At 45.4% G+C, this 12,269-nt stretch overlaps 1 protein-coding gene across 3 annotated transcripts in view; it reads left to right on the top strand.

Annotated features, from left to right (window-relative positions):
• Nucleotides 1-11,649, top strand: part of Znf667 (zinc finger protein 667) — a 16,058-nt gene extending 4,409 nt beyond the window's left edge. For all 3 annotated transcript variants that reach the window (XM_027430805.2, XM_027430807.2, XM_027430806.2), the window contains exons 4-6: nt 410-536; nt 4,225-4,317; nt 8,534-11,649. In XM_027430805.2, coding sequence (XP_027286606.1) covers nt 410-536; nt 4,225-4,317; nt 8,534-10,113 — 1,800 coding nt within the window. In that variant the 3' untranslated portion in view covers nt 10,114-11,649. The remainder of the gene's footprint in view (nt 1-409; nt 537-4,224; nt 4,318-8,533) is intronic.
• The last annotated feature ends 620 nt before the right edge of the window (nt 11,650-12,269 follow it).

Consider the following 12,269-nt stretch of genomic DNA (forward strand, 5'->3'; position numbering starts at 1 on the left):
CAAAACAATACAGAGAAACCCTGTCTCTAAAAACAAAACAAAACAAAGCAAATTATTTATTATGAATACAACATTCTGTGTGTATGTCTGTCTGCAGGCCAGAAGAGGGCACCGGATCTCATTATGGATGGTTGTGAGCCACCATGTGGGTGCTGGGAACTGAACTCAGGTCCTCTGGAAGAGCAACCAGTGTTCTTAACCACTGAGCCATCTCTCCAGCCCCCAATGCAACATAATCTTTAATAACAGATTTATTATGTTATACGATATGCTATTAAATTTATTTAGCGTCTCTTTGGTCCCAGAGCCCCTGGCGTGACCTGTCTCATGTATTTGCCATGCTCTCTGCCATGCAGAAGGCACTTTTGAAGCTCATGGCTGACTGGACTTGTAACTTTATTCATTTCAGGCATCAGTGACTTTTGGGGACTTAGCTATCTACTTCTCACGGGAGGAATGGGAATGGCTGAGTCCCATCCAGAAGGATTTGTACGAAGATGTCATGTTGGAGAACTATCAGACTCTGGTCTCGCTTGGTAAGGTGTCATGCTCCCCTCTCTCACCCGGTCAGTAGTCCACGGCCGGCCTGTGAAGGCATGTGTCAGTCAGGGCGTGTTCAGGAGAATGGAAGCCGCTTAAGTTGTGTGCGTTTCGTGTGTGTGTGTGTGTGTGTGTGTGTGTGTGTGTGTGTGTGTGTGTGCGCATGCGTGTGTGCTTCTGAATTACACAGTCAGTTGGTTTTTTACTGTAATCACAGCATTAGACATCAGTGACCATGGTCAATTTTAAGACATTTTCATTACTCTTCAAAGAAACCCTATAGTCAAGTACAGTTCATTTCCCACGCCTGTGTATCTCTTGAGACTGCGCAATCCCTAGCCCTTGTTCGGTGTCTTTGGATTTGCTGATCTGAGCCTTGTGTACAAAAGCAATGGTAAACACATGGCTTTTTCTCTATTGGCATACTGTTTTGAGGTTCACCCCTGTTGCAGCACATTGTCAGTACTTTGTTCTGATTCATTACTGAATAATTACGTTGTCTGGCTGGACTTCATCTCATTTATGTTTCATTAACCAGTGAGCAGTTAGGTTGTTCTACTCTTAATGAATTGCCAATGTGAGTAGTCACGAACAGGCTTTTTTTTTTTTTTTTTGGTTTTTCGAGACAGGGTTTTCCTGTGTGGCTTTGGAGGCTGTCCTGGAACTAGCTCTTATAGACCAGGCTGGTCTTGAACTCACAGAGATCCACCTGCCTCTGCCTCCCAAGTACTGGGACTAAAGGCATGCACCACCACTGCCCAGCTTCTTGAACAGGTTTTGGGGCATATTTCTTTTTATAATTTATTTAACCTTTATTTTATGTGCATTGGAGTGGAGATATCAGATTCCCTTGAACTAGAGTTACAGACAGTTGTGACCTGCCATGTGGGTGCTGGGAATTGAACCGGGGTCTTCTGGAAGAACAGTGTTCTAAACTGTGGAGCCACCTCACTAGCCCCGGGGCATATGTTTTTATTTCTTTTGGTTATTTATTTTATAAATGGAATTGTGAGACATTTGTAAACTATTATTTTATAATTTATATATTTTATTTTATGTGTGTGAGTATTTTTCCTGCACATATATTTGTGTACCATGTTTATGCCTGATGCCCACGGAGGCCAGAAGAAGGCATTGGATCTCCTAAAACTGGAGTCACAGGGTGGATTCTGGGAACCAAACCCAGGTCCTCTGCAAGAACGGATGTTGCTCTTAGCCTCTGAGCCATCTCTTCAGCCCCCTGTACATAACTTTTTCATTATTGTTTTATAAGAATTTACTATAAGGAGCTGACAGGTATTAACAGGTGAACATAGACACTGATTGAACACAGATGGTAACAAGGTTGTAGCTCCCATCGCCAAGGCTGTGGGTGGAAAGGAAAGAGTTTGAGAGGTTTTTTAGGACTAAGAAAAAGAGCCTCGAAAAGCTAGAATTCATATTTCTGAAAGAGAAAGGGTGTGCTTGTTTATATGAGACTAGTCCTACGAGTCGGGGGAGGGGGGGGTAACAGAAAACTAGGAATTAAAATAGAACCCTGTCTTAGAGTTCCTGTGAAGAGACCACAACAACTCTTATAAAGGAAAACATTTAATTGGGGCTGGCTTACAGTTTCAGAGGTTTAGTCCATTATTGTCGTGGTGGAACATGCAAGGAAGAAGGCAGACATTATGCCGAGAGGGAGCTGAGATCCGCAGGGAGCAGGAAGAAAGAGTGAGCCGCTAGTCTGGCTTTAGCTTCTGAAATCTCAAAGCCTGCCCCCCAGTGAGACACTTCCTCCCACAAGACCACACCTCCTAATAGTGCCACCCTCCATGGGTCTGTCGGGGCCATTTTTTATCCAAACCACCACGAACTCTGGCAAAGCTGGCAAAGAGGACATGCAGATTGTAGAGCTTGAGGCCATGTAAAGTTAAATACTTTAACTTTTAAAATCCTTAATGGGTCCAAGTTGCTGTTTCTTTGGTTTTGTGTGTGAGTGTGTGTGTGTGTGTGTGTGTGTGTGTGTGTGTGTGTGTGTGTGTGTGTAACAATTAGTTATTTTAATGCATAGAAGTTATTGTATGGTCTATAACTATACATTATTGCTTTTTATTTAATACATGTACACTTTGACCTCAGAGCCTTGAATGGAGGCACAACATAACAATGGGTCACAGAATGATGGCAATTTAGAGCCGGAGGATGATAGCTTAAGGCCTTGTCCCAAGAGCCTTTGACCCTGTGTTCAGAAAAAATATTTTTTTCTATAGTTAGTGTCCTAGTCAGGGTGTCTTGCTGCAAAGAGACAGCATGACCATGGCAACTCTCAGGGGGAAAAAAAAAAAAACATTTAATTGGAGCTGGCTTATAGTTCAGAGGTTCAGTCTTTTATCATCATGGCAGGAAACATGGCGTCACGCAGGCAGACATGGTGCCGGAGAGGGAGCTGAGAGTTTTACATCTGGATCCTCAGGGAGCAGGAAGATAAGAGAGGCACTGGGCCTGACTTGAGCTATGAAACCTCAAAGCCCCATCCCCAGTGACATACTTCTTTTTTTTTGTTTGTTTGTTTTTCGAGACAGGGTTTCCCTGTGGCTTTGGAGGCTGTCCTGGAACTAGCTCTTGTAGACCAGGCTGGCCTTGAACTCACAGAGATCCACCTGCCTCTGCCTCCCGAGTGCTGGGATTAAAGGCGTGCGCCACCAACGTCCGGCCCCTCAGTGACATACTTCTTCCAACAAGTTCACACCTGCTGATAGCACCACTCTCTTTGGGCCTGTGAGGGCTATTTTCATTCAGACCACCACAGCTAGTTTAAACAACACTATTGTATATAACTTAGTTTTCATCTTCTCTCTATAAGAAAACTTTAAACCAACTCTCACATTTAACCATTTAGCACAGAATAGTCTGACCTCAGAGGGGTGAAGGTTATCCCAACACCAGACAATTCTTACTTGTGTATTGGACAGACATTGTAATTCTGACACTGCTTAACCTGGGTCAGCATCAGATCCAAAGATCACGAGCTCAGTGTCACAAGACTGTCCCTACCTCAGATACCATGTCCAAGTCTAGGCCTCTGGAGTTTCCAACTAACTGTAGGTTGGTGGTGCCGGGGATGCCACCCACTGCCCCCTTCCAGGTTTGAGAGAACTGAGATAATATACTTACATTTACTAGTTCAGCCTAAAAGACGCTGCAGAGGCCGCAGAGGCCGCGGATGAAAAGGCGAATCGGGAGAGCTTCAGGGGAAAGAGTGCAGAGTTGCCATGCCCTCCCTAGGAACGCTGCTCTCCACACATTGTGCTCAGCAATGCTCGTTGCTTTTCGACTCCTCCTTTGTGGTTATGAAGGCTTCATTACGATGGCGTGATTGACGAGTCTCCAGTCTCTCTCTCACTAGCCCTGCTGTGAGGTTAGGGATGGGATGGAGGTCTAAGCTCCAATCACTGTTGATTTCTCTGGCCAATCCTGAGGAGCCCTGTGCACTTGCTGTCTCACTAGCATAGGAAAGACACCGCTTCTTAGAAACACCATCGTCCACCCTTTATGTCCACCCTATCCCGTCCTTCAGCTGCCCCACACATTCTGTGTATTTCCACTGTGATGACAAACCCACGTGTTTAATGACACAGGGCAAGGCTCCGATTTCAGAGGTGGCTGTGTAATGGTCGGTTCCCTTATCTGTTCCATGTCCAGGTCTGGTCTGTCGGAGACCAAATATCATCACCTTGTTGGAGAAAGGGAAAGCACCATGGATGGTGGAGCCATCGCGACGGCGCCGGGGCCCTGGTGAGTGACTGAGAACCAAGACCTAAGTCATATCATTCGGTCTGCAGAAAGATGCCAAAGCAATGCATCCATGGGCTGTCTGTAAACAACAGAAATACATTTTACAAAATCTTAGGAGTTGGTAATCCTAGAAGGAAGACTCTAGCAGATACAGTATCTGGTGACAAACCATTTCCTGGCTCATAGATGTTGCCTTTTTTTTTTTTTTTTTCCAAGATGGGGTTTCTCTGTGTCGCTTTGGTTGACCTGGAACTCACTCTGTACACCAGGCTGGCCACAAACTCAAAGAGATCCACCTGCCTCCCGAGTGCCGGGATTAAAGGCATGCGCCGCCACTGCCCGGCAGATGTTGCCTTACTGTCTGTCATAGGGTGGAAGGGTGAGTGAGGGGACACTACAAGGACACTAATCCCAGCCTGAGGGCTTCAACACCCCAAACATGATTGTGTTACAAGAGCCCTTATCGAGTGTCCTCGTAGAGAAGTGGACATTCTGCCTGAGCTCCATTATGAGGACTCGGGCACTATGCTGGCCTGCCCCTGTTACCTGGCAGAATGCACTCAGGCACTACCCTGGTCAGCCCAGGGTTCCGTGGAGTCTGCAGGCAGGTGCAAAGCACCCCTTAAAAGACAGACCCCGCCCACTTAATGGTCTTTATGCCGCTCCTGTCTTTCCATTCTTTTCCTGCTGTTCCCCTGGGGCAGACTAGACTTTTCCTGTCTCCCTCTTCTCTCTCTCTCTCTCTCTCTCTCTCTCTCTCTCTCTCTCCTCTCTCTCTCTCTCTTCTCTTCCCTTCCATCTCTGTTCCTGGTTGGTCAACACCTACCCCTCCCTTGGCTCCCTTTCCCAAATAAACTCCACGTGGGTTTGTTGAGTTTTGTGGTTCATGTTTCCTCACCTGCAGCGGCTTCCGCAAGACAGCAGCCATGGGATCACTGTTAGAACAAGTGCCTGTCCCCTTAAGGCAGTGGTCACTCTTCAAAGGGCAGCACCTGCCACCTGAAGAAAATCAGCCCCAGCCTGAACCCCTCTCTGGGGCAGAGAGTTAAGGAGCTGCTCTGTGCTGTGGTCTCTACAGCTCCTAAACTATGGTCTTACCCAGTACCAGGCTCTTCCATGCTTTTGGTCAGATGCCCGGTATAAATCATGTGATGGAAAACTTTCTGCTACTCCTTGAAATATCATAAAAGTCAGGTATTTCCTGTGTTTGAGGGAGTTCTCCAAAGCCTGCTCTGGGGACTTGTCTGAAGAGGCCCCTGTGGTGTCCTCCCAGCCATACAGCCCATGGCTTGTGTCTCAGAGGCTCTCATTGTGGGAGTGCTCTCCCTCCTCCCTCAGCCCTCCTCCCATCTTTCCCCGTCTCTCTCTCTCACTTTAAAAGAGGCTCCTCTCCAGGTAAAGGGTCTTCTTCCTTTTAAGACCTCCCTTCGTAACAGGCAGCCATCAGCTTCTCCTGAAACAACAGTGCGTGGCCTGTCTGTATTCAGCAACCACGTGGGTGCTTCCTCTTTGAGAAGTTACTTGAGAGCTCCCCGCTACACATGGCAAAGCCCCAGGCTGTGCAAAGAGCTTGGGTATACATCTTTAGAGCGAGAATAACAAATGTTCATTTAGTCTCTACTTGGCATCAGGGACGCTCTGAGGTCCAGGTTCCTCCCAGCAATGCTGTAGTAGATGGGATTAGTGCCGTTGCCTCATAGACGAACGGGGCACTGCCGTCCGGAGTGGTCCAATGACTTGACATGCCCAGAATCGGAACTTAGTCTGCCTTTGTATCCAGAAGTTCTGGTCTTCTTCCTTTTACTGTAATACAGTATTTCTCAATCTTCCTAATGCTGCGACCCTTTAATACAGTTCTTCATGTTGTAGTGACCCCCCCAAGCATGCAGTTATTTTCATTGCTACTTCATAATGGTGGTTTTGCTACTGTGATGAATTGAAATAGGATATCTAGCACGTCACCCCTGTGAAAGAGTGATTTGACCCCCCAGAAGGGGTTGCGAAGGGCTTGGAGATAGCTCAGTGGCCGGCCGCACACATGCCTAGAGTGTACAAGCCTGGGCTCAGTTGACAGTGCCTAAGAAAATAAAAATGTTCCTAGTAAATTGATGGCAACCAGTTTATAGAGCACTTGCTGGGTCCAGGTTCTGTGCCAAGGCCTGCAAGTTCATTGTCTTATATATTCTCTCCAGTGCTTGTGGAGATCTTTGTCATTCCAGTTTGACAAATGAGGATTAGGACCCAGGCTAAGTAACCTTGCTACAAACCTGAGGCCCCCAAGGCTCCCTTGTCTACAAACCTGAGGCTAGAATTACAGACAGGCCACTGTGCCAACCTATCTACCATTCACTTGAGTTCTGGGAATCTGAATTGTGGTCCTTAAAATTATACAGCAAGTGTTTTAATCATTGAGCCATATCTCCACCCCAGGATTTTAGTTTCTTTTTCTTATCTCTTCGTGTGTGTGGTCAGTTGGTAGATAGGCACATGGATGCCTTGTGAGTGTCAGATGATAATCTATGGAAGTTGGTTCTTTTCCTCCCAATCTTGTGGGTCCCAGAAATCCAACTAAGGTGAACAGACTTAGAAGCAAGAGCCTTCACTGGCTGAGCCGTCGCATAGGGGTTTTCATATGGTTGAAGGTATTGATTTCTACCTTGTAAACTTCTCTTGTTGTGTGTAGGCATTCCTCCATATTCTAGAATTTTGATCGTGTTCCGTATTGTTTTAGTGTAGAATGTTTTTAGTATTTATTTGTTTATTTGTTTATTTGTGTGTATTGTATGTTGTGTGTGTGTGGGCACTTGTGTGCTATAGAGCAAGTTATAGAGGTCAGAGGACAACCTTGTGGAGATGGTTCTCTCCTTCTGCTCTTTTGAGTAGCTGAGATAGGGTTTCTCTGTGTAGCCCTGGCTGTCCTGGAACTCACTGTGTAGACCAGGCTGGCCTCAGACACACAGAGACTCACCTGCTTCTGCTTCCTGAGTGCTGGGACTAAAGGTGTGCCCCATCACTGCCCTGCTCTCTTTCTACTTTCCTGTAGGTTCCAGGTATATAACTCAGGTCTCCGAGCCGGGCGTTGGTGGCGCACGCCTTTAATCCCAGCACTCAGGAGGCAGAGGCCGGCAGATTTCTGTGAGTTCGGGGCCAGCCTGGTCTCCAGAGCGAGTTCCAGGATAGGCTCCAAAGCTACACAGAGAAACCCTGTCTCCAAAAAAAAAAAAAAAAAAAAAAAAAAAGTACAACTTAATTTTTTTCATAAATTTAGGAAGTTTGATGTCCCCATAATCCAGCTTTAGATGATTTTCATCACACAGGTAATATCTCTCTTACCCATTTACAGTTAATTTCTATTTCTACCTTTAATCCCAAATAACCACTCGTTGTTTCTGTATAAGTATTCCCTTTCACAAACATTTCATGTAGTGAAATACATTTAACTAGTCAACAATCTATGGAGTTAAATGTGGCGTGTGATATAAAATAGATCACATATATAGAAGTGATTTGTTCTCTTTCAAACTTCCAACTTTCCTGAATTCCGGCTACTAAATATTTCTGGAAAACCCTGTCCTACATTTATTTCCTGTTGCTGTGATTAAATACTCAGAAAAAAAGCATCTTAAAAAGAGAAAGGATTTATTGGTTCACAAGTCTAGGTTACAGTCCATCATGGAGGGAAAGTTAAAGCAGCAGGAACTTGAAGCAACCAGCTACCTTATATCCACTGTTACGAGCTGAGAAATGAATTCATGCGTGCACTGCTCGGCTAGCTTTCTCGTTTTTATTCTGTCTGGAACCCCAAGCCCAGGGAATGGTGCTGCCCACAGTGAATGAAGAGAGGTAATTAAGGCATTCTCAGAAGCCCTTCTTCCAGGGATTCTGGATTGTGTTTGATGATTAAAAGTAATCACAAAGCAAGAAGATCATTAATAAAGAAATCTGTAAAATCTGAGGCCAGCCTGGTCTACAAAGTGAGTTTCAAGACAGTCCAGGCTGTTAACGTAGAGAAACCCTTAAACACACAAAAGTAATATCCCTAAGACCTTAGTAGAGTAGTGGGGATTATAATAAGTCACATTGTTCTTGTTAACATTGTGTTGTTATAACCACTAATTATAGTGACTCGTTTTTTTGTTTTGTTTTGTTTTTTCATTACACAAACTTCATTTCTTCAGTACAGGTAAACTAATTCTAACGTCTTGGTGTATTTCAGAATCAGGGTCTAAGCGTGAGACCAAGAAGTTACCACCAAGTCAGTGTAACAAACCTAAGCAAAGTATCCGTCAGAAACCAGTGTCTTCACAGCAAAAGGGCTCCTCAGGGAAGACAAAACAAAACAAAAATTCATTGGTAAGAAAACCCAAGAAAGGACATTCAGGCAAGAAATCTTTAAAGTGTAATGACTGTGGAAAAACGTTTTCTCGAAGTTTGTCTTTTAAACTTCATCAAGACTTTCACGCTGGAGAGAGAGCGTATGGATGCAGCCATTGTAATCAAGTTTTCAGACAGATCTTATCCCTCATTCTTCACCAGAGAGCTCACGATCAGAAAAAAGGCTACGAATGTGATAAGTGTGGGGAAAGTTTTAATAGAAAGTTAAGCCTTCTGATACATAGGAGAATTCATAATGGGAAGGAAAATTGTAGCCACGAGAAGGCCCCAGGTTCATGCCCGTCGCTCAGTGTGCACCATAATAATCTCATTGTTGAGGGTGTCCACCAGTGCAGGGAATGTGGGAAAGCCTTCGGCCGGATGTCGTCCCTTTTACTTCATAAGAGAATTCACAGTAGAAAGAAGAGGCAGAGGTATAATAAATACGGGAGAGGCTTCAAAAAGAAGACAGCCCTTGTAAATACAAAACTCTGCATTGGAAAGAAAACCCATGAAAACAAGAAGGCCTTAAGTCAGCGTCTCAAGCAGGGAGCTCACCGTTTAGAAAATCCTTTTACATGTAGAAAGTGTGGGAAGTCCTTCCGTAGGGCCACAACCTTGATGCTTCATCAGCGGGTTCACACCGCAGGGAACCCCTACAAATGTGATAAATGCCAGAGAGACTTTAGACGGCTTTCCACCCTCATTCTGCACCTGAGGACTCATAACGGGGAGAAGCAGCCGTTTAAGTGCAGTAAATGTGACAAGGTCTGCAATCGGTACTCATCCTTTATCCAGCACCAGAAAGTCCACAAAAGGAAAAAGAAACTCATCGAGTGTAAGGAGTGTGGGAAGAGATTTTGCGGCATTAAGAACCTTAAGGTGCATCTGAACATCCATTCAGAAGAGAAACCCTTCAAATGCAATAAATGTAGCAAGGTTTTTGGCCGCCAGTCATTTCTTATTGAGCATCAAAGAATTCACACCGGGGAAAAGCCCTATCAGTGCGAAGAGTGCGGGAAGGCCTTCAGCCACCGGATCTCTCTTACCCGACACAAGCGAATCCACAGTGAAGACAGGCCTTATGAGTGTGACCAGTGTGGGAAGGCCTTCAGCCAGGGCGCTCACCTTGCCCAGCACGAAAGGATTCACACTGGAGAGAAGCCCTATGAGTGCAGAACATGTAAGAAGTCCTTCACCCAGCGCATATCCCTCATTCTGCACGAAAGAAGCCACACGGGGGAGAAGCCCTATGAGTGCAGCGAGTGTGGGAAGGCCTTCAGTAGTGGCTCCGACCTCATCCGACATCAGAGAAGCCATTCTTTGGAGAAACCGTACGAATGTAACAAGTGTGGCAAGGCTTATAGTCGGAGCTCATCTCTCATTCGGCACCAGAGCACTCATTCAGAGGCAAAACCCTGAAGTTTTGCGCTCATCCGAGCGAAAGCTAACAAGTACGTCAGAGAAGTGTTCTGAGGCACGGAGAATGTAAGTGTTGTCATACATCAGACGTATGTCCTGATGTACTCCCCACAAGCTGAAACACTTAAAACAAACGTATTTCATATGCCCACCCTACCAAATGTCATCGTTTAGCATAACGGGGAGTCCCGGTTGTTCACTCTCCAGATTGCATGGCTTCCTGGGGGCTATGGCCTGGTCCTGCGGGCCAGCATCTGGAGAGTAAATACTGCTTACTGCTTACTGCAGCCTAGGGAAAGATCACCACTTCTAGCCTAATGGATATCACTCCTGTGCCATCGTAACACTAAAACGTCCTAAATCAGAAATCATTCATGGGAGGGAGGGAATTACCCGCTGTAGCATGTTTTGCATGTACGAGGCCATTTCACGATGCCCTCCCTTTGCAAGCCAAAGAGCAAGAGTAGTTGGTGGATCTTGAACTGAAGATCTGAAATCATCTGAGGTGTGCTCAGGACATTGGATCAGGGTTTGTGAATGAAGGTGTTTTTCAGTTGGTATTTTATTTCCAGTGTTGCTTTGAGGACAGTTCACTAGATCCATACAGTGTCATGGGACTGCAAAGTCCATTTTTTTTTCTAAACGGTGCTTTGAGCCCTTCTAGTTGAGGTCCCAGGAAAATGGACCTCAGAACTAGAACTCCGTGTGTTCGGAACTAACAGTCAAAGGGGAACAGGGTGCCTCTTTCTCCTGACAGAAATGTGTTGGGGTGAGAACAAAGATGAGTGTGTCTTTAGGTTGTTAAAGATAGCAGTCACGGTGGTCTGGAGCAGCAGTCAATGCCACGCTGCCTCCATGGCTGTGAAGACACACCGAGAATTTAGTAGGACCAGGCCAGGCCCGGGAGTGGGGTGCACAGGAGGTACTCAAGAATCAGAAAGTTCAGAGCAGGGAGAAGTGATTTTTTTACCTTTTTTATTTGAAAATAAATAGTCTATATTTATATAAACAGCATTTTCTTGTAATGGTGCTAGTTGGTATACAAAAAGTAACTGTGTGTCTGTGTTTTTATGGTCTGAATATATGTGTCACCCCAAAACTCATATGTTGAAGCCCTAACCTCTCAGTGTGATGATGTTTGGAAATGAGGGTTAATGAAGTCATGATGCAGATAGGCCTTTTTGATACATATATCGATCAGAGACACCAGAGGGCTTGATCTCTTTCTGTACCGGGTGAGAACCCAGGCCGCCATCTGCAAACCAAGAAAAAACCCTTGCCAGAACCTGCCCAGCGTGATAGCCTGACCTTGGATTCCCAGCCATTGAAGGAACTGTGAGAACCTCATTTCTCTTTAACTCAGACAGGCTGTGATACTGAGTCCTAACAGCTCGAGCTGATTAACACAAGGAAGAACTCCTGGGTTAATGGGCTGGCTGTTTCCAACATGTTCAGGGTATTTTCCTGCCCCTCTTTCCAGCTTGTGTAAGTTATGTAAGAAATAAACTCTGAGTTCTTTTGTGTGATTAGATTGTATATGATCAGGCTCTTTCGTATGAGTTTTCCTTCCGCAAAAGCTATTTAGGAGAACACCTGTTTCTTGTTAAGAAAAGTTGATAGTGTGGACTGTGTGTGTGTGTGTGTGGGGGAGTCTAATTTTGATCACTATTGTTGGGGTTTGAATAAGAAGTGTCCACCATTGGCTTATCATCCCCAGCTGGTAGGAGGCCTTACTGGAGGATCATGGGAGTATGTGTGTGTCTTTGGGGACTGTGTCATGTCCCATCCTCTCTTAAATTTTTTTTTTTTAGGAATTTAAAATTTTCCTTTATATGTATGAATATGTGATAGAAGATATGTGTAGACCCACAGCCACACATTAGCCAGAGCTTAGGGAACCCTGAGGAAGAGGGGGAGGAAGGCTTGTAGAAGCCAGGGGGGTCAAGGACACCAGGAGAACACAGCCCACAGAATCACCTAAGCAGGACTCAGAGGGGCTCACAGAGACTGAAGCAGCAGTCTCGGAGCTTGCCATGGTCCGTGCTTGGTCCTCTCCATATGTTATGGTTGTTTAGCTAGGGGGTTTTGTGGGACCCCTAACAGCGGGAGTGGGGAGGTGTCTCTGACTTTTGCCTGCTCTTCAGACCCTTTTCCTC

The sequence above is a fragment of the Cricetulus griseus genome, chromosome 9 (assembly GCF_003668045.3).
Source record: "Cricetulus griseus strain 17A/GY chromosome 9, alternate assembly CriGri-PICRH-1.0, whole genome shotgun sequence".
In the NCBI taxonomy this organism is placed as follows: Eukaryota; Metazoa; Chordata; class Mammalia; order Rodentia; family Cricetidae; genus Cricetulus; species Cricetulus griseus.